We start from the raw sequence: 25,318 nt of genomic DNA on the forward strand, positions 1-25,318 counted from the left end.
GATGTTATCGCGCGCGTCATTGTGGAAGTTTTTTTTTATGAGTAATGCCATTCTATTATATTTGGATCAAAAAACAACTGTTTTGTTTCAACACAAAATCCACTGACCGACCGTCTTTATTTTGCCCAATTTGTTGAACCATAATGTTTGAATTCAAACGATTTGCATTCTTCTTTAGCAATTCATTCGACAAATCGGGCCATCTTGTACCATCTTCAAATCAACCTTCGGACCAATTAGATCTCTGATATTGTTGATGCCGTATTTGATCATCGTTGGCCGCTCAAGTGATAAACCCCATGCAATAACGTTCACCCCTTTCGGCACGCCGAGTGGACGCAACATTTCTGGCCTGAACATGCCAGAGTTACCGACTTCGATCCAACGCTGCAAACCCGGATGGAAGCAGAATATTTCCATCGATGGTTCGGTGTACGGGTTAAAGGTTGGCTTGTACTCCAGCTCGGTGATACCAAGCTTGTTGAAGAATGCATTGAATGTACCAATTAAATCGCCTAGTGTAACACCGTAGTCGGCGACGACTCCTTCCACCTGATGGAATTCGGCCAGATGGGTTGCATCGAGAGTTTCATTGCGAAAAACCTTATCGATGCTGAAGTACTTTACTGGGCGAAATCCACCCGGCTGATTAGCAACCTTATACAGCATCCGGGCACTAACACCGGTTGTATGTGTTCGTAACACGTTCTTCCGACTCTCATCTAAGCGCCACTCGTACCGATACCCGATTGATCCGTCGGTTCCACTTTCGTGTGAGCCTCGAACACTCTCCATCAGCGGAAGCGGAAACTTACTGCTTAACTGCGGATGTGACACGAAAAATGTGTCCTGTTGGTCGCGTGCGGGATGCTGTTGCGGCACGTAGAGCGCATCAAAGTTCCAGAAGCACGACTCCACAAAGTTGTTCGTTGGCATTTCGGAAAAGCCCATCTCGAGAAAGATCTGTCGGAACTCGGTGCGCACTTTCATCAATGGGTGTAACTGCCCGCGTCCCGGTGCTGCACCGAGGGCATCGAAGTTGTACGCTTTGAACTTCAGATCCTTCCACAAGCCGCTGGCCAGCATTTCCACCGTGAGGTCGGTTTCCAGCTTGCGTAGCGTAGTAGCGAATTCCGGCCCCTTTGAGAGGACAAAACTTTTCGTGACGCTTTCTTCAAGTATTTTGCGCTTCTTGTAGTCATTCTTGACGCTATCGGCAATGGAGGACTCGCGACCATCGACGATCGCTTTCAGACAAGTTAGCACCTCGTCGTCGATTGTGTCCACTTTCCGCCGAACCAGTGGTATCCCGCTGCTTTTGTCAATGTAAATCCAACCATTCGACATTGCCTTGCTAAAGCCGGCTTTCGGGTTCTTTCCGATCTGTGGAAAGTATACCGAACGGATAAGTCAATGAAGAACGAAAAAGTTTCTTCAAACATTCCCATGACTGCCACAACTCACCTTCATCAGTTCCGATTGCGCGATTCCTTCGCTCAGAACGGCATTAAAAATGTTTGCCTCATGGCTACCATGTTGCAGGATGTGCTCTCCTTCGGCCGTCGGCTTCCAGGATTTTCGTGCATTGGGTTGGGAACGGATTAGTTCGCCGGTTGCCTCGATACTCTTCACGCCACCTATGACTTTCTGGTGATCTTCGCCGAACACGGCCGCCAAGTCAAATGTATCCACTTCACCATGATCGTCAATGTACTTTAGAATGCGCTCAGCAATATCCTGCATTTTATTAACTTGCGCTGCCCGAAGAAAGTCTATTTGGCAAATCCGATCAAAACTATCGACGTGATTCCAACACAACGTGAAATGACAGTCAATGACAACATTGCGTGGTAAACGATAAAAACGTGAGAAGCCGTAGGAAAAATTATCGTTTCTTTCTTCTTCTTCCCTGACGTAGACGTCAATTTGACGTAGAATGTTCTATGTTTATAGCGGTTCGTAGCGTGTTCAGCGATCTTCAGTAAAAAACTGTATTGTGTAAGTTGTAACATCTTGTAGTTTCGATTGGTACATCGCAACGGTGTATTACCGCATTATCGGTGAATAATGATCGTTAAATGAAGGCCAGGAGTTTATCCGTTCTTCTGCAAAAGTATGCAGCAATTCGCACACCTGAACACTTTTAGCAGAAAAGGTCGGTGCGTTGGACGAAAAACAAAAAAACTGGCGGAAGAGCGAGTGAGCCAGACATATCGTACAGGAACGGGCGAGAACTGACAGGTAGAGATGAAAAGAGCACGAGAAACAGATGTGGCGAACCACGGCCTGCGAAAGAGAAAGAGCTAGGGAATGTGTTTCGGTAAAAAGTCGGTAAAACGGTACGAGAGACAGACCAGACATCACACAGCTAAAATTTGTGTCTCGGAGGTTCACTTATTTTCTTTCCTGTTCTTTTGGAAAAGTTCTTCCGTGTACAAAATTTGCGAAAAGTTTGTGTTTTAATCACCGCTAGGCCAAGCCTGTTGGCTGAGCAGAAAAATAGGAAAACACGACGAACGACCAGTAGCAGCAATTTTCTTTCGTGCTTGGTTTGCAGTCGCGGCCAAACTAACGACAGGGAGCATCGCCGTGTCTTGTTGCTCTCGATTTGTACTCCATCGGTACAGGAGGAAAACCGTTTATCGAGGACTTCCTGAACTGTCTCATAACATGTGTAAGTGCAATTAAATTGAAACGTAGGGACTTTTCGGTGTGGTTGCTGATTAGATTGCGGCAAGCTATCATGATTATCGCTGCCCGTTGCACGCTAAAGTGTAGAAAAGAAACGATTCGCTACGGGGCGTGGAAGAACAGTTGTTGAAAATCGAGTTGGTCTCGGGCCTCGAGTGCGTCGTCCAGTCGCTAGCGGAGGGGCACGGCGTGGAAGAAGAGAAAGATAAGAGGTTCTTTGGGCGAACGTCGGCCATCGGAGCGCAGCGCTTTGAGCGAAAAAGAACCATTGTGTTTAAGGTTGAAGAATCTGATGAAAGAGATAGCGAGATATAGGAGATGTCAGTTTTGACAGATGATCCACACGACAGAAACGATGCGAGGAGGTTATCTCGTAGGCTGTAGAAATAAGTTGGTGAAAATTAGTATGAAACCAAGCGTTGTGATTTAGTAAGCTATGATTCACGCTGACTGTTTCCGGCATTTCCTTCAAATTTTTGGTTCACCACAGGATCTCCTAGTTAAGCAAAGCTTGTTGAACACGACACCGCCAAAGATCGTTTGGCACTGACGCCAGGGCACCGTGTGGCCAACGAAAGCACTGAAAATAAATTTGGCCATAAGAACTACGCCGCTCGTACTGAAAACCTTGAATCGAGAAAGTGACAAAGATCATGGCAAACATTGACGATCAATGGCTAAAGGAGGACGGGTATCTGAACGTGGACACAGAATCCAGATCCATTGTGTACCATCCGTTGCTGAATGTTATCCTCGTGATCGCGAGCAATGGCGAAGTGAAGTTGTTGGATGTCAATTCCGGCGTTATACTGCAAACCTACCGAATATCAGGCAAGCGTTCTTTGTGAGATCGATATTTTTTCATGCGATTCCTGTTTTATGTTAACTCTTCCGTCGCTTTTTATGCCACTCCACACAGATACCAGCGCAGTTCGCTGCCGTTACCTGCCGACACAAGACAAAATACTGATTTGGAATGGTCGCAACATTTCGATGCGAGGAGACTACAACGGAGTCTTGCTGCTCGATACAATTCTGCAGGCACCGATCTCGCAGACCGACGATCGTGTCCGGCTCGAGCTGCTCCTCTCTGAGGCGGTGTTGTTTTTGCAGTGTTTGCAGAACCTCGAACAGCATGGTTTGGAGAACATGAGTGATGTGACCAACGAGTTGATGCAGAAGATCTGCGAAACGCAGGCCCACTCCCGGCGCGGAATCAAGGCGCAAAAGTGGGAAACGGTGTGCTTGGAGCTCCCACACTCATCGCTGCGGATGGTTGCCAGTGGGGTGGTGATACAGTTGAAGCGGCTCGACCGTCACGTCCCGGCGATGGCAATCGCGTCCGCTATTAACGAACGATTAACTGATCTGCTGGAAGGGGCCCGAGTAAGCGCCAAGTCTACCAACAATGTGCAGCGATTTCAGATGTATTCAGAGGCGGCTCGTCGCCAAACGTTCGAAGAGTGGCCCCATATGGACTACAAATGGGTGCTGCCAGACCAGATGGCGCAAGCCGGCTTCTATCATCAGCCGGGTGAGAATGGTAACAAAGACCGGGCGATGTGCTTTACTTGTACCGTGTGTCTGGTATGCTGGGAGAAAACGGACGAACCGTGGAGTGAGCACGAACGCCATTCGCCTGACTGTCCATTCGTGAAGGGTGAGTTCACGCAGAACGTACCACTCGCGGTAACGTACGCGACGAGCCCGGCCGTGGCCACGGAAGGCTTTGCTCTCGTATCTGCCGGCGATCGTGGCACCGTTTTCTGCACTGGAAATCCGGCCGGCGACATTACGTTGTGGAACATCGAAAGGCAGTTGACGAAGGTGCACGAGTTGCAAGTGCGATTGCACCCGGATATACTTACTACGACCACCATCAGCCCACAGGCGGCGATCAACGGTATTGAACTGACTGCGTTGGCCACTTACTTCGTCCGATCGCCTCTTGGAAGCGGTGCGTTGCTGCTTAGGCGGGCGTCACTTTCGTTGAAACCCAAAATGCTCGGCACCAAGATTGTGGCGGCCGTGCGTGTCAATAGCACGGAACCGCTAGATGAGGAGGAGGCAGAGCAGGAGATACCGAAAACGGATGAGAAGGCACACGAGCCGGAAACGACATTGCTGCTCATCGTGTACAACATCGAGGATCCGGTGGTCGACGATGAATCCGGTACCGTTTCACCGACAGTGTGCCCAAAAACGTTCTTTGGTGTCGGTGGTTTGATGGGCGGCGGCAATAATGTGAAGAAATCGAACCTTACCACGATTCTGGAGAGTGTTGAAGACGAAAGGATGAAACACTCAACCGAGCGGATGATGCTCCAGGAATTGATACAGGCGGAACATGAAATCTTAAACAGTAAAAAGAAGCTTCACGCTGTTGCGGTAGGTGGCGGCGAGAGTGGTGCAGCTGAATGTGATAGCGATAATGACAGCGTAATAATGGCACTTCCTTCCACCTCGCTGACCGATGCTCTCGATGCTACCGCGGGATCAGCACCAACTGCCAACGGCACCTTTGCGGCAGGGACGAAAGGCACGGGTGCAGGAGAAGGAGGCGCGGATAACGGAAGCGGCGACGGTGGAGGAGGTGTGGCCGACGAGCTTGGAATCTGCTGTGTGCCGTTGCAGTACATTGAGCTGCCCCCGGCATTTGTTGATTCGCACGATCGATACTATATCTCAGACACGGTTCCGTCTAGCGACAATCGCTTCCTGTTGGTTGTGCTGAAGCTAAATGCGGACACTTGCTTCGAAGAGGGAGAAGACGACCGGGCTGATTCAGTATCGCGCTGGCATGCAATCCTTTACCTTTACTTTCTTAACGAAGACGGACTGGTGCGTGGTGACGATCCGCTCGTGAAGTGTTTGGAGCGCGACCAGAGCCCGCTTGAGATCACGATGCTACCAAAGTGTGACGGCACGGGGCGCCATTTTGGGGGGCCGGAAACAGAGCAAGGCATCTTCGTTATGACGTGCGCCGACGGTAAGCTGCGCATCGTCTCGCTCAAAACTCTGTCGATCCTGTCGGAAGCATCCGTCAAGGACGATCAGTTCGTTTCGGCAACATACTGCAAGAGCCTTGAGCGACTATGTGGGTGCACAGTGAAAGGGTGTTTGCATTTCTACTCATTCTACGATCTGGACGCCGATTCGAGTGACGAGCGAGATGAAGAAATTTTGGCTTCGATACCAGCAGTAACGGCAGGACGCGTTGGGGATGAGCTCAGTGGCGACCAGCTCGTGACGATGGGAGGAACATCCAAAGCGGGCTATGGTGATGGTGTCACAATGGTCGATGGTCGTGTAGCTGGCGCTTCTACGATGGCGGACTATGACAAGTCCACGGCGGGCAGTGCGTCTTCGACAGGTTACCCCTCAGGTGGAGCGACCAATCCGACGGGTGCAAAATCAGTGAGCGGGTCGGGCGATCATCAGCACGCCTCTACTACGTATGGCGGTGGTGCCTGCTTACAATGGTTGCTGGCATTCCGCAAGGACGCGGGTGACATTGAGAACCTAAAAGTTCTGCACTCGTTGACGCTGTTTAGCGAAATGTTGACACCTTATTCGGCCGAAATGCCCGCTTGCTGGAGTGAGCTGGAACAGGCGCAAAAGCAGAGGCGCCATCCGCAGCATCTGCGTCCGGGAGATGACACGCATCTGACGAAAACCTGGCGACTGCACAACGATGCGTAAGTGTGTTGTTTTCTGCTCAACCAAATGTCCTTTACATTTCATCATTATCACACATCCACACAACCTGATGGCCTTTTGCATTCACTTTCAATACATTCATTTCATTTCACAGGGCGACGTGGGATGAGCATCTAATAGAACTGAACCTGCCCAAGTGTACCTCTCTCGGTCACATCGACTTCAAGTTTTCACTTTATCAACCCTGTGCCAACTCGCCCGCCATACAGGTGACGCTGCTGAAACAAAAGTCAATGGGACTGTGCACCCGGCGCAAAACGCAATCCATCAACCGCGTGGACGAGTCGATCAACTTCAACATCGGTGCCGGTGAGGGTAAAAGTAGGCGTCGTATCGAAGTTCGGCGACGAACGATGCTCTGTTTGACGAGGACTTACACCAATCCATGCTGGGCGCCCTGGTTGGGATGTTCTGGTTTGACTGTTTCGCTTTCAGATTTCATCGAGAACCCTGTGCTGAGCGAAGAGTATCTGCAGGCGCGGAATGCCGAAATCGTTGTCGGCCCGATCGAGCTCGCTTCCTGCATGGACCTGAGTGAGCAGGGTGGATGCGTAACTCTGATAAGCCCGAAGCTTCTGAAATCGAAGGGTCGCAACTATCTGTTACACATTAAGACGATGACCGATCTGTCGAAAGATGGGCAGAGCAAAACCCGAGGTAAGTATGGCAGAGACAGACAAGTTCTGTGGGGTTGAAATTATGTAGGCTGCTACTTACAACAAAAATGTTTGGCATCATTAAGTTCCACCAGTGCCAAGATCGAACATCACATTCGCTACCGTCCAGTGTTCTTTCCGTAACAATTGTTATGACCTAAATAATGCTAATTACGCTTTGCCTTCAATACTCAACCTTTCTTTTTTGAATAAACAAAAAATCGTAAAAAACTATCGCCCAACCCGACGGCCAACGGTGGTATGGTGGAACTTCACTATTTGCGTCGGCTCTGTGTTTTTCCGGACGCTTCCTGTCCGTCGTGCAGTCCCGGTGCGTAAGAAGGGTATTACAAGCATATTGCTAACGTCGTTCGCGAACATCTCCGCGCATAACGCACACGCCACTGGAGGTGGTGCCGGCGGCGGTGGTGGCAGCGGTGTTTGTAGTGGTACCGGTGCTGTGGGCAAGGATGGAAGTGTCTCGTTTTTCACCGACACTGCTGGCGGCTCGTCCGTCAATGGCAAGACACGTAAAAACGATTTCTATATAGGTAATGTTTGTTGGTTGCTTTTTCCATTCCGTTTTATGTTCCTTCTTTCTTTGGTTCGATTATTTCTCGTACGTAGTCTTGTAGCTCACAAACCATTTCGTGGTTATGGATGTAGGTTTGACGAGCTCTGGTGTATGTGAAGCCTCGGCTCGTTCATGGGAGGCCGCAGTGTGGTTTTAATTTACAATCCGATTAGTTTGAACATTACAACCTTAATACACTTTAATTTAAACATTAAAATTTTTAGGACTATTACTCATTATTCGATTCTTCTCGCTTCGTTGGATCCTGCTTTGATATAATAATAGGCATGTTGAAGGCACCAATAGATTCGGATGGTTATTGCATTGCTGGAGTTCAATTGGCAACCTTGTCACCTTCCCAAATGCGCTAGTGTGTTTTATACTATTTGTTTTTTAGGTTCTGTTACTTTACCCTGTTTATATTCAAAGTTGCATTCTAATGTTGGGATGGGATTTGGTTACTTGATTTCTTAATTGTTGTTTGAGTTTTAAATTTGTTAACATATTTTTCACTATGCAAAATAGTCTTCGACCCAACACTCATGATAATGGTTTGTCGTTATCGCATCGGTGTCTTTCATTTTAGGATGTGATTGGTTGAACGAGATTTCCATCACCGTACGCGCCACCAGTCATGTGCAGAAGCTCGAGAACGAACGCTTCCAGCGGCAAGCAATGCTGGACTCGAACATACTGCTAGAAAATCTTTTGAAGTTGCTGAACCAACACCATGACCACCTGGAGAGTGCAAGCACGACCGATGGCGGCAATAAAGATGGAATCGGCAAAGAGTCTGATGCGGACTCGATTCGGCACGGTCCTCGGGTGCTCGGCGAAAACACTGTCACGATGCGGCAGCATTTGGCACTGGACATTCTGATTTGGATCGTCACCATCCGCCTTATGCGTTATCGCTACCCGAAAAATCCATTCGCTAAGCGTGCCAATCCGACGGAGGTGCGCGATGTGGCATCGCCTGATTTAAACGTTCAACAAACGGAGTGTGTCCAGATTATCGAGCGATACCTCGAGCCAGCCATTCGACACTGCATAGTGTTAGCGAACCGAAGCATCGCTCATAAGTGTGTCAAATTTCTATCGCTAGCGTTGGAGTAAGTGTCGATGGCAGATTACGTAGACTTTCGCAGGACACCATTTCACGTGTTAATAATTTTCTCCTCCAACAGTGGTGCACAAAACATGGTCGATAAAAATGCATGCAGTTCCTTCGAGCAGTCGTTGCATTTGGCCATCGAAGCTTGCCTGCCAGAGGTAGTCAACTCTAATCATTCCGGTGCCCTGCGTTGGTTCGCGCTGCTGATTTCCGGTACCACCTCATCCGAGAACCATCGTTCCGTGGCGAACCGGTGCCTCTGGTTGCTGAAATCCGTGGCCGAAGAGTTGCGCAACCGTAACAACCCTTTGGTTGCACTGCTACGAACACGTTTCGGCCTTCACGGTGCTCCGTTTGATTCCGAAGTGTTCGACGCCCACCCATTGGAGGCCCGCTACGGCGCTGGTGCGTGCGGAGGGGCTTTCGCAACGTTCAGCTGTGCCGCAGGGGCTGGTGCCGGTGGTGGAATCGGTGTGAACAATGCCAGCGGCAACGGTCCGTGTCCTGGTGGAGGCGGATGCACTGCGAACAAGGGTACAGGCACTGGAAATGGAACTGGATCGCTATTGGCTGCCGGCGGTGGACCATCGGCAATTGATTTGCGTCTGCTGTGCTTTGCCGATGGCGCGGAACTGAGGTGTTTACCAGATCAGCTGCGGAGCCGTGGCATCGGGACGCACTTTATGGGTTTGCTAGAGGTGCAACCATTGCATTACGCGTGCAGTGCTACATCGGATGCAACACGCGTGGAGAATATTGACGCCAATGGCCACACCATCACAACTACAGCTAATGCCACGAGTAGCACAAACTCCACTACCATGAATGGATTTGGGGGTGGTGGTAGTAGTGGCAATAGCGGTGCCGCTAGCAACAATGCAGTTTCTTCGTCAGCGGCGGCCAACATTTTGATCGATGAATATTCACTTGAAAAAGTAGAGATCCCACCCAATGGGGATTCACCTGGCGGATTCATCTACGTCACTAAGGGAGGTGGCGGCCAGCATGGCGGAACGGGAACTGGAGTCGGTAGTCAGATCATCTTCTCTAGCCTTCCACCTCCGCCCGCGTCCAACAGCCTGGGGAATGGGATGCCGAAAACTTTGAAAATTTTCTTAGGCGATGACGAGAAGGAAAACATTGACGACGATATGATGAATAACATGAAGAACGTGCTGGTTGATAAGATCTTTTACTCTGCGCTTAAGAAGCACAAAATGAAATCCGCCTCTAACACGACACCATCGACAGTGCTTGTGACGAAAACTACCCCGTTCCTCGATGTCGGGGTGCTCGATGAGAAGCTACCGGAGCTACAGTTTATATCGACAGTAGAGACTGCTCCATCCTCACCAGAACCGGCTGCCGGAATCTCGATTAGCGAGATTATAGATCAGGATCTAATGGGAGATTGTGGTGACTTCGAAATCGAAGGGACCACCATGACTATCAGTCCCGTTCCACACTCCACCGCATCTGGGGCTGTCCCTCGATCGAAGGTTGTTTCCTTTACGTCGGCCACTGCGTGCCATCATGCTGATCCCGTAGAACCTCACGCATCGTCCTCGTCTGCATCACCGTCATCGTCGTCATCTGGCAATAAAATTAAAAAACAGTTCGAAGCTGTGTTACAGGAGGAAAGCACGGTGACACCGTCAGACACGCCAGCCAATGACGCCGCACCTGCAGCGGTGGTTGCATTGCCGTGGCATAAGCTCCTAAGTAGCCCCCCGAAACAGGTGATTGTCGTCGAGCGGATGCACTCGGGTGCGATAAGGTACGTAACGCTCGATTTCGGAGCTCCTGTCATGCTGACGGACGTGATCATTCCGGCGTGTGCCGATCTTGCATCACTTTCACTCGACATCTGGTGCTTTGAGGAAGAAGCGGACAGCGTGAGGCTAGCAGTTTCGCAGGATATTCAAGCTCGGACGCTAGTGTTGAGTGATCTGCAGCCGCCTCCGATATGTCGTTATCTGAAAATCACAATCACTGGACGATACGGAATGTCGGCAACCCGTTGCCGCATACCGATGGGCTCATTCTACGGGCACATTGTGATCTTGGAGCGTGAAGCGTATGCTGATCCAGTTATGAAGTGTCTGCAGGGGAAGAAAACGAATCTCGTTTGTCAACTGCAGATCCTGAAAGCGTTGTACGACGACGTTCACTGTCGCTATTGCTTGGCCAGTAATAAGTTGATGGATCTGCTGATACCGTACCTCAATAGCAATGCGTCGAACATCGCACACATGCAAGCTTTCCTGAATCGCATCAGGGATAATGCTTCGTGCGGTCATCACGGAGACTCGTATGGATGGAGCGGCGGTGCGTATGGTGCTGGAGGGAGTAGTAGTTCACATGAGTATGCCAAGGTAACAGAGGCCTACGATGAATGCATCGGTTTCCAGCATCAGCTGAATGTTATTCGACGGGTAATCGACCGCATCCGTCCGTCAATCGGACCCGAGCACGAACCGCTGTTGGCACAATTATCGCTCCCAACACAACCGGCACCACTGCAACTACCCGGGTCAGACTTTAGCTCGATCTACACCGACAAGCTGCGCATCATAAGCGAGTGTTTAATCGAAGTTGTGTTGCAACTCATCACGACCTACGGTAGCCAAACGTCAGCAGCAGGATGTGGCACTCAACAACAGCAGCAACATCAGAAGATCGATCAAGAAATGTGCAATTTGCTTTTCGACACAATGGTCATCGCTGGAGAGGCGCATCTCCAGCTTGCCACCTGCTCAATGCTGGTGCGAATGTGTTGCTTCGAGCCGTGGTGGGGTGACTTTTTGGCGGACAAGTTTCTTACGTTGTATTCCTCGCAAAATGATCGCATCTTTCCCCAGGATCGGTAAGTCTGTTTGCTTCTTTCTCACTAATAATTACTTTGTCTCACACTTGGTTCTTAACATGGAATTTTGGTCTTTCTATCAGCGTGTTCCTTTTGCTGACTTACCTGGGTCGCAGAAGTATTGCCCTGGGGCGATGCCGAACAACTGTGATTGATGCGGTTCTTCGAAGTTTGGCGACACTATTGGCCCCGCTCGCCACGACAGGCGCCTCCGGATTAAGCATCTGGTGCAATACAGACTTGAATCTGCTCGGCTGGATACTTCTCTTTCTGTCGGTCTGTTTAGATGATGGGTCAGACGGTCGGAAGGATCAAAGCAATTTACGTTGGGACTTTATGTCCGGTGAAACGGATATGGTGAAGGCTCGTATGAACATCAACAACAGTGGATTGCGCACGTTGACGCGTACGTTTAAAAAGCGGCTTCTGCAATCCAACAAGCAATACAATGCACTCTCTGGTAAGTGGTGCGATTTTCGCGCGAGATGGGGTACTGGCGGATGTTGAAACATGTATATAACTTTTGTGTTTTGCCATTTGCAGTAAGTACCGCGTCAAAGTTGGAAATGGCTTTGAAGCAGCAAGAAAATCAACTTAAAAAACTGACCGTCAGTATGAAGCAAAGTTTCGGCGATTACTTCAACGAAATCAGCAAAATGAAAGTGATCGAGGAGAAGCCGATCCCACCGCTCCACAGCACCAACGAACAACTATCGTCGTCATTCATCATGGCTCCAATCGTGACTTCCACTGCCAGTGGTGGATCTACTGTTAACGTGTCGACGTCTACTGTCACCACCGGGGCCAGTGCTAGCGGCACTAGTAGTGCTCCGGTAGTGTCCAAGCGGACGGCAAAGTTCATCGATGTAGCTGCTGAGCGTTTGTCGAAAGATTCATCTCACGATGTAGGTGCAATGGGAGGTAATGACGGAACTGGCAGCGATGGTGATACACCCTTCGATAGGGGGCTGAAAGCAATGAAAATCGGTAACATTATCGTGGTGATTCGCGGACTCATCGGGCTGCTCCTGAGCATGGACTTTACCTGCAACATGGATTTGTTTCTCATTACGTGCAAAATTATTGCTCGCCTTGTTATGGCTTGCAGGCCGTCAATGCAGCTTTCCAAGATTATTACCACCAATCAGTTGCTTCAACTGGTTCGCATCGCGGTGTGGGAGAATCCGCATCAGCCGTGGGCCGTTCATGCTATTACCTGCCTGCTGCAGGACGTGCTGGAAGCCGATAAAAGCTTCAAGGACGAAGAAAATGATTCTTCCGAATCATCAGGTGATGATGCAATGAATGGTAATGGCTGTGCATCAAATCCGCTCGCAGCCGGAGGAGCCTTTCTTCCTGCAATGCGGCCTCCGGTAGAAGTGCCGTCCTATAAGCAGCAACAACAGCATCCACTAAGCACCTCGCACCATGTGACGGTAGACTTGAGCTACGCGGATGCGGTGAAGAACCAGCTGCCGTCTGTGGTCGAGTGCGACGATCAGGAAATGGAGGAAATGGTTATCGACGACATACTGTCGACACGTGAAAAGCGTTTCCTTAAGCGGGACAGCAGTGCTTTCTCCTCGTCGGCCGGCAAATTAACTTTTACTAACAAGTGAGTATATGAGCAGTAGTAAATAATGGTTCTATTAATTTGTTTAATGAAATTACTGAGCTAATGGTTAATGAATGGATGTTATAGGACTGTGTCGTCGGCCATGGATGCCCGGCTGGAAATGGGGCTTGACACTAACGTGGAGATTGTGTTACGCAGACTTACAACGCGGGCGGCTTTCAATTTGATCTCGAGCCACGTGGCGATGATGCAAGAACCGTGCGGCCAGGCCACCAGTTCTCAACCCTTGGACTCGCTGCCGCCGTGGCCTGAGCCCATCGTGGAAGCTTGGTCTGGGCCGGAATATTTGCAAGGGTTTGAGACAAACGCCATGCTGACAGAGGTGTTTGACAAAATATTATCCGATCTGCCTCAGATTGATTCGTGGCTTAACCTGGAAAAGGTTTTGCAGTTGTGGCTCACATTGAACGGTGAAACACTGGAGCATTTACCGGGTAGCAGTGGTGCTGGCCTGAATCCTTACTCTTTTCCGAAAATACCATTCGGCGATCGCGCTGTCCATGGGCTAATAAAAGCGCTGGCTACTCATCCGAGCGTCAAGCTGCGTGCCTGGTGCCTCGGGTTTCAGTGTCTGATATTGGCGTGCAAGCCACACTTCGAGGCCGACTGTCTGGAAACCAACTCCACCAGCAGCGACAACCACTTCCGCAGGATGGGAAATCTAATCGTACGGGACGAGCTTTTCGAAACGATGCTACTACGTTTCTTCAGCGGCGAAGATCTTCAACTGGGGACGGTTGATTCTGGCAACAATCGCTATGTAAGTTCGGTGCTTTCTACTCTAAAGCGTTCGGTGCTTTCAACTACCTTTCGTCCACGGCTCATTTAGGCTGGACCAACAGTTTGCAAGCTGCTCATGGAGCTGTTCATATGGTTGGAGGTGCGTTGCCACGTGAAGGACCAGTTGAAACTAGCATTGATGAAGGTAACGCTCAACCTGGTACAGTTTAGTGGGGCCATTTTTAAGCAGAAAGGCCCCATTGACGCGCAAAGTCAATTGATCAAGCAGTTGCTCAATTTCACGTACGACAAGGAAGATCACGGCATGGCAGTAAGCTTCGTGGAATGTGTCTGTAAGTAGTACATAACTAAAGTTTAAATATTGTTCCTCATTTACATGAATAGACGAAAGGTATCTAAACTGAAAAAAGTATGATGATGAAATCGGAAATTGTACATACTGTTGTTGTTTGGCCCAAAGGGGGTCAAAAGTTCAAGCATTTTTTTAACAGAACCCCTCATTTATTCAGAGCCATGTGTTTCTTGGTATTTCTTATTTGTTATTTATTTGAATCGTCCTACGGGCCATCAGGCTTAATAGAAGAATAATTAAGATTCCGTACAGGATTCCCTTAAAACTATACATATGGAGATCCCAAATCACACGTAAACGGGACCAAACGAATGCACTGACGAAACACGCTTACTGATAGGTAAAACTCGAAATAACGGTATACCTCATTAAACCTAGCGGACATGAAATTTATAGGACTAAACTGACCAAATCTGGTCGCCTGCGTTGGCACTGTCAGAAACGAGTAGTTCCGTAAAGCTCTCGAGGGCGCAGAAATGTTGAGTGATGAGAGAAGCACCGGAGAGTCAATGTTGTGACTGATGAGGCTAGCAACGAAGCAACAGTATGAAGAAGAAGTTAGATTCCTTGTAATGTTTTCGGAGGCAAAGTTAAAATAACGTTTCATTTTTTCAAACTGTATTGGTGGACTGATTTGATGCATGAAAGATGTGAGCAAGATTTTGTTATATCTTGATTAATTGTGTTTTCTCTTTACAGCCCACTTGGTATACGACAGCATCGTAAATGTGGACAAATTATACTGTCAGAAGGCCGTCGAGATGAACAATTCAAGCAGTATGTTGCGCTTCGGCAACCTATTTGCGTCCGTGCTCGGTGCGGAGAATGGTCGGGCAGGGAAAACGGTTACCGATGGAACTCTGCTGGTCGATATGCTTAAACTTTCGTCGATGCTGGTGAACGTGAAAAATCAACGACCAACCAGTAATGAACCTACGCCACCGCCGTCATCTTCAGGTGTCGATTCATCTTTTTACCAGGAAATGTACGAACTGTTCGAAGCACCCTTGGCGGACGGTACAAGCAGTGGCGGTGTTGTAGGTTTCGATAACTTGAACACTTCCAGCGAAAGCCAAACGGATGAAATCAAAGCGGAGCAACAAAACACCGGCGGTGGAGGGTCGACGAGTAGTCAGGCTCCGCGGGTGCGCTGCTTTGCGGACACGGTTCTGCAGCATCAACCAACGATGACGCGGCTGTTGACTGCCCTCTCCCAATGTACGCACTCTTCTCTCACAATGCTGCTGTCATCTTCCGCGATCTATGGTGAAGGTGTTGGGAGCAGCAGCGCTGGTGGTGTTGGAGCTGGCAAAAGTGGCCGAAATACTCTGCCGGAACTATGTACCGTTGCTGATGCACTCTTTCAACTACTACTGTACCTCAGTCGAACTGCATCTCAGCATGAGCTGGTAGTTAAACCGCTCTTCGAGTTCCTCAGCGAAGCAACGAGTGCCGTACGACACGCGATGCCCAAATTGCACCTCTACGAGCCATTCCTGTGGTACATTCTTAAAGTGCTCGAAACACCGTCCGCCGTTGCTGTATTTACTGATCTTGGCGGCATTCAGGTGCTGTGTGAAAGCTTGGTGTGGAGTAACCGGGCACTGATCAACACTCAGCCTAGCCTCGTATCGATGATCATGCAGCGCCTTTCAAAATCGTCGACTGGCCCCGGTGGTTCCGGATCAGGCTACTTTTCCATGGGTGGTGGTGGCACCAGCGGAGTTGGTGGTTCCGGTAGCGGAAGTTCATCGAAGAAAAGTGCTCCGATCGTACCGACGGCACGCAATGAGGAAGGTTTGATCAACTTTGCACCGTACTGCACGATCACGACCGACAACCAGTCCGCTCAAGCGGCCGACGTGCTCATTCAGACTCCAATTGCGTCCCACCGACGAGCCCGTAATCCCGCCTGGAGCTATCTCTTTTATCCAAATGAACCGCACGTTGATCTTACGATCACCCTACCCACTGCTGTCCTGCTGAAGGAGGTGCAACTGCAGCCGCATCTTTCCACACTTGCTTCCTGTCCGTCGGCTGTGGCGATCGAAATCACACGCGACAGCATTTTGGGGCCCATTCCGATAACGCAACCCATCTCGACCGTTGGCATGACGTGCATTCGGTTGCGCTTCGCTCAGCCTGAAATTGCAACAAGTGTGATCATACGGCTGTATCGACCTCGCGATGCTATGAACATTGGTCTGACGCAAATAGCAATCCTCGGAACGACCACCTTTGGCGAAGTACCGCTCGGTGGAGGAATGGCCAGTGCGGGCAGCAATGGAGCAGGCACCGGTGCATTAGGTGTTTGGGATTATGGAGCACTGGGAACTGGTGGAGGTCTCAAACCATGTAACGATATGTTCGGCGGTGGTTCTGCAACCGTCGCCGCGGCAGCAAATTCCGGAGGTTTCGGTGGTTACGATGGTTTTGCGGCAGGAGGTGTTGACGATCGACTTGGTGGAGGAGTACCAGCATCCCGCGCCAGTCTCGGATGGCTGCGCGTGCTGACGCAGTGCTTCAGCGTGACCATATACTACTGTGATCATCAGCTAGCTAGCCGAGTAATTGGCGCGGCGAGCGAGGTCGGAGGATTCATGGAAGCATGCTGTGCATTGCTTAACATTGCACCTAACAGTCCCAACGATACGCTGCAGAACCTGGAGACGGTATTGCTGAAGCTCGGGCTTCACAGTCGCGAGTTCGGCCTGGCACTAATAAACAATCTACTGCGCCAGAGCATCCCTCAGACGTTCCAGCTGTGCAACGATTCGATCTCGGATTTGCTGTACCAGCTGTGCACGATCCAGAACGACTACACCGGTGATCGATTGCAGGCTATGTTGGAGTGGATTCGTACGCTGTACGAGCGCTACCGGCAGAATGACGCGGTCAATAGGCGCCTCGCCCTGCACGCAACCAATCCCTACAGTGGTTTCATTCGCTGCCTGGCTGCGATTTTGTGGCAGGTTTATGCTACCGATCTGTTGCCGAACCTAAGCGACATGATTACGCGCGATCTGTTCGCGGTACTGTACGGGTGGGCTCGGGACCTCGATTACGATGGCCCACTGAAGCGAGCGATCGATGCGCTGCTTTGCTCCGTGTGCTGTGTACGTCCCGAGTTCTTCACGGTGTTGCTCCGGCGGCTCGGGGTACTAGTGCCAAACTTGTCCACCGATCTAACCGCCTCGATATCGGACGACCGGAAGGATGGCGAACGTCGAACAGATGACAGCAAGCAAGAGGAATCGGACACTAGCGAATGGTATAGCCACCTGGTGATCGAGAACATCGAGCGTCTCAATCTATCGCGTACCCAGCTTTCAACAATCGCGATGGCGTGCCAGTCACCTCTGGCCGTTCAGCAACTAATCGACTCCGGGTTGCCTAAGTTGTTGATTTCTGTTGTCCTTGAGTTTTGTCGACGGGCACGCGAAAGTGTTCAATCTCGACAACGTTGGTGTAGTGGAGGATCGTCAGCTCATGTGAGGCCCGAAAAAGTGCAACGAACTTCTGCGTCTGCCGCTACCACTCCAGACGGTTGTCTCACCGATGCCGACAAATGGGGCGAAGGAGAAGCAGCCGCAGGATCCGACACGAAAGCTTCGACAGTGCAATCGTATCCGATGGTGAACATTCAGAAGGTGACAGAAATTCTTGCCTTTTTCACGACCGTCTGCTCTGAAGGTCATATGCGCGATTGGTTAGGTAGTTACGAAGGTTCCAAGTTCTGGGAACCGCTGCTGATGCTGCTGTGTAACAGCCAAATGGCGAACGTGACCCGCACGATCACCACCCAGTCTTGTCTCGAGCTCGAGGAGTGCTTCATCAAGTTTCTATCGCGCGTAACAACGTGCCATCCGGCGAACCAGGAAATGTTCACGATCAGCCTGATAGCGGTGATACGCAAGTCGGATCCCAAAGCCAATCTTCCAGAAGGAAGTGGCAGCACAGTTGATGCTACGGTAGATAGTCCCAGCAGCGCTTCGCTGAGTTCCAGCATTCTGCCGAGAAGCTGTATTTCTGGTTTTACGCGCCGATTGGTGTTGCAAATTTTGCTTGAAAGTGAAAAAATTATGGTTGCCGTGCGGAGTGATTTGCCGTTGCAACAGAGCAAGGATATCGTTGGCCCGGGAGGAACTGGTGCTGCGGGAGGCGAAAGTCTTTACAATGCCATCAGTAACCACCCGTCCAAGCGTCCGAATGCACACCTGAAGCTATTCCAGTTGAGCACGAACGCCAAATGTCAAGACATTTTGGATCACTGCGCGGCCACCGTCTACCAGCCGTTACTGACAACGGTAGTGCCACCGGCGGCAGTTCCAACAACGGTAGGAGGAAATGTTGTTGGCAGTGGCCCAATGCCGGCCGCTTCGGTTAGTTCCTCGGTTGCTGGCGTTGCTAGTGAGTTGTCCATCCTTGGCGCTAGTGGTTCAGCTGCTGTGACGGCGCAACCGATAACAGCCGCCACTTCGAGCGGAGGTAGCAGTGGATCATCCGGAGGAGCGGCAGCTAGCGATGGTGCACGGCGGGATCTTTGGGAGCTGGGAATTGGACTTGAGTACCTCAGCGTGGCGGCTGGTGTGACGGCAAAGGATAAACGACTTAAAGAGGCGAAGAATCAGGCAGCGACCATGCGACGGAAGGATGTGATAACAATGTACAGTAAGTGTTTGAGTATAGGAAGAGAGAAAGAAAGAAAGAGATATATATATAAAGTTATAGAAAAAACTTTTTGTCTTTTAATCATAAAACATTTATATTCGTACGTGCATTTTCGTTGCAGAGTTGAAAATGCACGACTCCAAGATATCGGCCCAGGATGGAATGTTCCTGACGCACACCTCCGTCCCGGAAGTGATCATCACAACCGACACAACTATTGCACAGCTTTTGACCATGCTCAAATCGGCCGGAATATCTCTCTCAACACCATGTATCAATTTGAATCTGGTAGGCAGCTTTTAACTGATTTATCGATAAGGCATTCGTGATGACTCATGTTATTTTGATATTCTATCCTTAGATTGATACGAAAAATAAACCACCGTCGACCGAAACATGCTGTGGCGATCCATCAGTGGCTTCGTCTTCCGTAGGTGGAGGGGCCGCCGCTATGGTGCGTGCAACCGAATTCCTGCCGCAAGCGTCGCCACTACAAATTTTCTCCAGCCGCGGCGGTCTGTCGCTGCTGGCACACTATCTGCCAACGGTTTATCCGGAGATGCCGAAAAGTAGCTCCCATTACGGAGACAAAGATCGCAGTCCGGCTGGTGGCGGTGGAGGCGCTATCGGTAGTGAGTGGGTTAAGCTCGAACAGATGGACGAAATCTACGAAGATCTGGATGACATCACCGCGGAATCAACCCCGAAAGCACAGTGCATCTCAGCTATCCCGCAACATTCGCTGGCGGCATTTGCACTGTTTCTGAAGCTTCCGGCTTACTCGGAGGTACTATTGACCGACACGGTTCGGGCCCAATGTCTGCTCCGACTGATCCTCGGTGTTACGGGTGACGGTGAGGGCAACGAAATCTACAGCTTGGCGTTGTCATCTTCGCTACCTACGCTACCATTCGAGGTGTTCCGCCAGCTACTGGACAGCTCGCCGCTTACCACTGATGATGGGGTGCTTTTGCGCCGAATGGTGATCGAGGTTGGCGCAATCCATCTGGTGCTGAACTGTCTCAGTATTTTCACTCATCACAACAACACCGGTGGTCGCGTTTCTGGGAGCGGGACTGCAGACAACGTAAGTAACGCGAATGATCTCAAATCTTGGCACTGTGTATTGATGATGGTTTTGTATGTTTACGAAATGGCTCAGAGCCCTGTCACGGGACTTTGTGCAGGAGTCACCGCCGCTAATGGAGTGAGCCAGGGAAAACCTGCTGCATCGGTTGCAGCTGGTAACAGCAACGAAGAACAGTTGAATTCCGACGACAAGGGTCACATGTACTGGGCGAAGGGAACCGGTTTCGGCACTGGTTCAACACAGCAATCATGGAACGTGGAACAAGCGTTACTTCGTCAGAAGAGTGAAGAAGAACACGTTACAGTGCTTTTACAGGTAGGTAACATCAATTAGAGAATTCCACTTCGCCGATCGTATTCCAATAACGTCCCTTGTTGATTTGACGCGCAGGTATTATCGAGCTATATCAACCCTGGCGACAAATATCCGACAAGCTTGGGTAGCGATGATCATCTGAATTTTAGGGACTGCAGCGAATCGTTGACGGAACTGCCACCGATATTCTTGGATCTTTTGCAACAAAGCTGTCTCATTCCAGCACTCAGCTACTACTTGCGTAATGATTCCGGTGAGCAGGCAGGGCTGGCAATGGGCACATAGTGAAACGTATTGGAGTTCTCTGTCATGTACTTGCAACAAATTTCTCTTTACAGTTCTCGACATAACGCGTCACATTCCGTTGTATCGTGCAATTTTGCAACTGCTGCGCGCTGTTTCACTTTCCAGCCAGCTCGCTACGCTATTGGTGAACAAGAATGCGAACGAGGGCAAAATGTCTATCGCAGGATTGCTGTCAAACATGAAGGCTTGCGTCGATACGTACGCCAGTCGGCTAAAGTGAGTCTATCGATTGCGGAATTGACGTTTGAAGAGTCGTTCATTAAGTCATCCTTTTCGCCATTCGTGTTTTAGAGTGAACAAAAAATCAAACCTTAAGGGGCAAACTCAAAAAATTATCGTCAGTCTGGATGACGGTGACGACGAGGGTTTGGCGCTACTGATACCGGACATACAGGATACATCGCTGTTGGTGCAGAATGCCACCAACACCGATACAGCCAGTGTGGTTGACGAAGAAGAAAAGCAGACGATTTCGAGGCCGCTCGCCAAATCTGTAGAGGAAAAGTACATGGAAATAATGAAGGCGTTACAGTTTGGTAAGGAAAAGATGGACTACCCGTCATTGTTCAATAGAAGAGACTTTAAATCATTTATGTTGACACACTGTTTTGTTAACTGTTTCCCTCAGATACCTACGAGATGATTGCCGAATCGGAGAATGGATACCGTTTCACGATATCTCACCACTTCGAAACGAATGTTCGGATGGCGGGAGATCGTGGCCACCCTGGGCGAGTGAAGCGGTTAGCTCAGGAAACCGTAACCCTGTCTACCAGCTTGCCTCTTTCGTACAGCAGCTCAGTGTTCGTACGGTGTGACACCGATCGATTGGACATCATGAAGGTGCTTATTACAGGCCCTGCCGAAACACCGTACGCCAACGGGTGCTTCGAGTTTGACGTTTACTTCCCACCGGACTATCCTAACTCGCCGATGATGATCAACCTTGAGACTACCGGGCGCAATACAGTGCGTTTCAATCCGAACCTATACAACGACGGCAAAGTTTGCTTGTCGGTGCTGAACACTTGGCACGGTCGGCCTGAGGAAAAATGGAACGCCCACACGTCCAGCTTCTTGCAGGTTCTGGTCTCGATCCAGAGCCTCATTTTGGTACCGGAACCGTACTTCAACGAGCCCGGTTTCGAGCGTAGCCGCGGTACACCGACGGGAACGCACAGCAGTCGAGAGTACAATAGCAACATCTACCAAGCGTGCGTAAGGTTCGCGATGCTCGAGCAGCTGCGCCATCCGTGTCCGGCCTTCCGGGAGGTTATTCACACGCACTTCTGGTTGAAACGAAATGAAATATGCGTCCAAATTGAGGAGTGGATTGCCGAGCTTAGTAATACGTTACAAAACGAGCGCACCGGTCGTGCGATATCGTTCAATGTGATGGTATTGCGTCGTCAGTATCGACAGTTACGCGAGGAGCTTGCCAAACTCACGCCACCGGAAGGACTGGAGGACGCGGATTATCCATTCCGTGCGGGAAACACAAGTTACGCAACACCACCGGCGACACCGGCAACCGGCGGAGGTGTAGCTCCGACAAACACTGCGTCGACGATGGTAGCGACCACCGCTTCGGTTCTGAGCACTAGCGCATACGGTGGACCGGTGCCATCTTCATTCCCTCCGTGCATCTCTTCTTCGTCGTCGACATCTGCTTCGCGTTCATCTTCATCGTCCACGTCCTCTTCATCATCTTCCTCGTCGACGTCATCGTCCTCCTCATCGTCCTCATCGTCTTCGTCGTCGTCTTCGGCGTCTTCGTCTGCTTCCCACACCGCAAGCGCCTCAACCCACATACCACCAGCCGCCGATGGTGCAAACGAGAACAGCGCAGGAACGGAAGATTCTTCCAACGAGACAAACTCTTTTGCTGACCCCAGCAGTGTGACAGTGCTGCGTGGTGGCAGTGATGTTGATTTTCCCAACGAAATGCTCGAAGATGCCATCGCAGTAGCCGTTGCAGCAGACTTTTGTGTTCATTCCAAGGATACGGAGACCGATCTGGGAGCCGTCACGACAGCTACAGCGATTTCAGGAGCTGACTGCAGCGAGTCGTCCAGTGCCAGCAGCAGCGTTGTGTCCGGCGTGTCGGGATCGGGCGACAGCAGTGAGTCAACTGCCGTCACCGGTGGACTGTCCGAGGAAACAAACGGCTCCAATATACTGCCGCCCGGTACGGGGGACGACATTAGTAGCATTACCAGTGCCCATGAAAAACCAACCCTTGGTAGCAGTGTGCACGAGTCACTAGACGACGATGGAGACCTATCGCTCGATGAGATGGCGGTTTAGTATGGTAAGTAGTGTAGACTACTACTACGGTGGTAGTAAATCATTTCCATTTGAAGTTTTCGTTCATTCTGTCCTTAAACTAGCAAACGGTTGACAGAAGGATGCAGGAAATTAGTGCAGAGAAACGTGAACATTAAAATGGATTCATCAGTGTTCCCAACCGTCAAGAATAGCCGTTAGCAACCGCAAAAACGAAATTACTTCCATCCCTCGTGTCTAGCTTCTTTTACCTATTTATCCCTGCGCCGGGTAGTGAGCGACTGTGCAGTGTGCCACATTGTGATATCAGTTTTGGATTGATGTTTTGCTCGTTGAGATTGGAGTAAGGTTCTATACATCACCGTCGGAGTGCATGGACATAATGTTAGGAATGAAAATATAATTATTGAGGACCATGTCAAAGCCATACGGAAGAACGAAACACGAGCACAAGTCTATTTGAATGGTAAGCGTTTGTATCGCTGTACGAAAATTCCATTGATCTTTTACGTTAAGTTAGCACCAGCGAAAGGGATAAAGAGCAAGAGAGAACGAAAGGAAGAGAAGGAAATGAGAGGAAGATAGAACGAATGAGAAAAATAGAAGCAACATACGACACGTCCTCCTCTGTCTAATTTGTTTTAAGAACAAGAACGTTTAATATACTTTGGCTTAAGTTACGTTTGCGACGATTAGTGTTTGCTTTGTTTTCTTAGTATCTTAGTATTCGCCTGAATCGATAAACTTTAAATTATCAACTTATCTGAGTTTCGTAACGAAAAGATAGAAGACATTTGTTTTAGAGTACCAGGTGACAAAAGATTTGTTCTGTTCTTGAGGCAATGAGAAGCAGTATTGCCAACGTATGAAGGATATGAAAATTATTTTTCGTGCTCTTCGGGCTATCGAAAATTTAAGTATAGATTATTTAACACTGCTATGACTGTTCTTATGTTGTAATTGTCGCACATGCATACTGCCTACCGTTCGGGAGTTGGTTCTTGCTTCTCACATATTTCCTTCGCCACCCCATTCAGTCAACGCGGAATCCTGTGGTATTCTGAGACTGGTCGACCGTTTCAATGGGAAGATTAGGTAGCACGAGTTCTTCAGGGAATAGTGAGATCGGAAAGGAAGACTATAAACTAATTTCTACGAGTATGCGGAGCAGTATACAAATTGTAATCGTGCCTGCTCTCCATCAAGTGAGACCGGTGGATTGCCCTGTATTTGGGCCCAAGTTTGGTCTATCACTCGGAACTAATCAATGCAACCTATGGCGACGACGCGCACTCGCGAACGTAAATAAATTATATGATGTGTAGGTACTTGAAAAAAGAAAGATAAATACAAAAAAATCAAGCAAGAAAAACTAATAAATGTAATAAACATAAAATCGCCTTACTTGTACGAGTTTGGTCCATTGCAGTGGTCCCTTTCTCCATTGTATTCGCCTACGCTCCGAAAAAATAAAAAATACGTACGAAAAACGTATCTGCGCTTGCAAGCTATCAAGCACTAAAGCGTGTCGGTTGACACGGTTATTACTGTTGGTTTTACGTGGCCAGTCACCGCCATGGTGATGTCGGTTGATGAAGTAGGACGAACTTTGGAATTTGCGGTTAGCATCGGCCAGCCTGAGTAAATGTCTAAAAAGTTGTTTAGTCTTTTAAAAGCGTTATTACCACCATGTTGCACCGTTTGGTAGGTCTTTATGAACTGCAAAGATAAACAAAGATATGGTCTTACGTTTGTTTGATTAAGGTTTAACTCTGATGATTAACATAACAACGGCGGTCAGCACACTTTAGTCTAAAACGAACTGCGTACAACGTTACCCTTCTTCGAACTGTCGAAAACACTTCGGAATACCCGTTGTTGCACGGGAGCAAACAGTTTTCCTGAAAACCGCAACGTTTCGAATCTATTTTCACTTTCAATGTCAAGTACACCGACATAATTCGGAATAATCTGCTTTTGATTCGAGACACGAAGATGAAAATCTAAGCGATTCGATAGAAAACTTTTGTCAGTCCACACGCTCCGTAGCAAACAACATCGGCCCCTTGCGTAGGATGTTGCGATGACGATCATGTTCAAATCTAGTCCTATAGCTCGATAGGTGAAGTGGAACTTGTCGCGTGCAGAATTTAAGCTTGCAATTCTGTCTCTTTAAGGTGCAATGTCGGTGATCTTGGGCACGTTAGTGTATGAAAAGTTTTGCTTTTACCATTTCTCACCGACAGTTTTACACGAGGAAGGTATCGAAGAGATTCATTTCTATTCCGTGCAACGGTGCA

The 25,318-nt window shown here is 49.4% G+C and overlaps 2 protein-coding genes across 2 annotated transcripts; one reads left to right on the forward strand and one right to left on the reverse strand.

Annotated features, from left to right (window-relative positions):
* Positions 1–99: 99 nt before the first annotated feature.
* LOC131209694 (phenylalanine--tRNA ligase alpha subunit) lies at positions 100–1,782 on the reverse strand. The gene is made up of 2 exons (XM_058202817.1): positions 1,465–1,782; positions 100–1,383 (listed from the first exon to the last, which is right to left on the reverse strand). The coding sequence occupies exons 1-2, from the start codon at positions 1,741–1,743 to the stop codon at positions 175–177; spliced, it is 1,488 nt and encodes a 495-aa protein (XP_058058800.1). The 5' UTR covers positions 1,744–1,782; the 3' UTR covers positions 100–174.
* A 1,562-nt stretch (positions 1,783–3,344) lies between these two features.
* LOC131211435 (baculoviral IAP repeat-containing protein 6) lies at positions 3,345–24,380 on the forward strand. Its single transcript, XM_058204891.1, has 22 exons — positions 3,345–3,522; positions 3,611–6,389; positions 6,506–6,732; positions 6,847–7,068; positions 7,394–7,618; positions 8,228–8,753; positions 8,829–11,621; positions 11,705–12,085; positions 12,169–12,339; positions 12,379–13,236; positions 13,324–14,017; positions 14,087–14,330; positions 15,050–15,307; positions 15,353–19,021; positions 19,143–19,309; positions 19,383–20,144; positions 20,184–20,426; positions 20,502–20,679; positions 20,765–20,948; positions 21,024–21,268; positions 21,361–23,043; positions 23,123–24,380. Exons 1-21 carry the CDS (start codon positions 3,345–3,347, stop codon positions 23,037–23,039), a joined length of 16,683 nt encoding a protein of 5,560 aa, XP_058060874.1. The 3' UTR covers positions 23,040–23,043; positions 23,123–24,380.
* The last annotated feature ends 938 nt before the right edge of the window (positions 24,381–25,318 follow it).

Source organism: Anopheles bellator, chromosome 2, assembly GCF_943735745.2.
Source record: "Anopheles bellator chromosome 2, idAnoBellAS_SP24_06.2, whole genome shotgun sequence".
NCBI lineage: Eukaryota > Metazoa > Arthropoda > Insecta > Diptera > Culicidae > Anopheles > Anopheles bellator.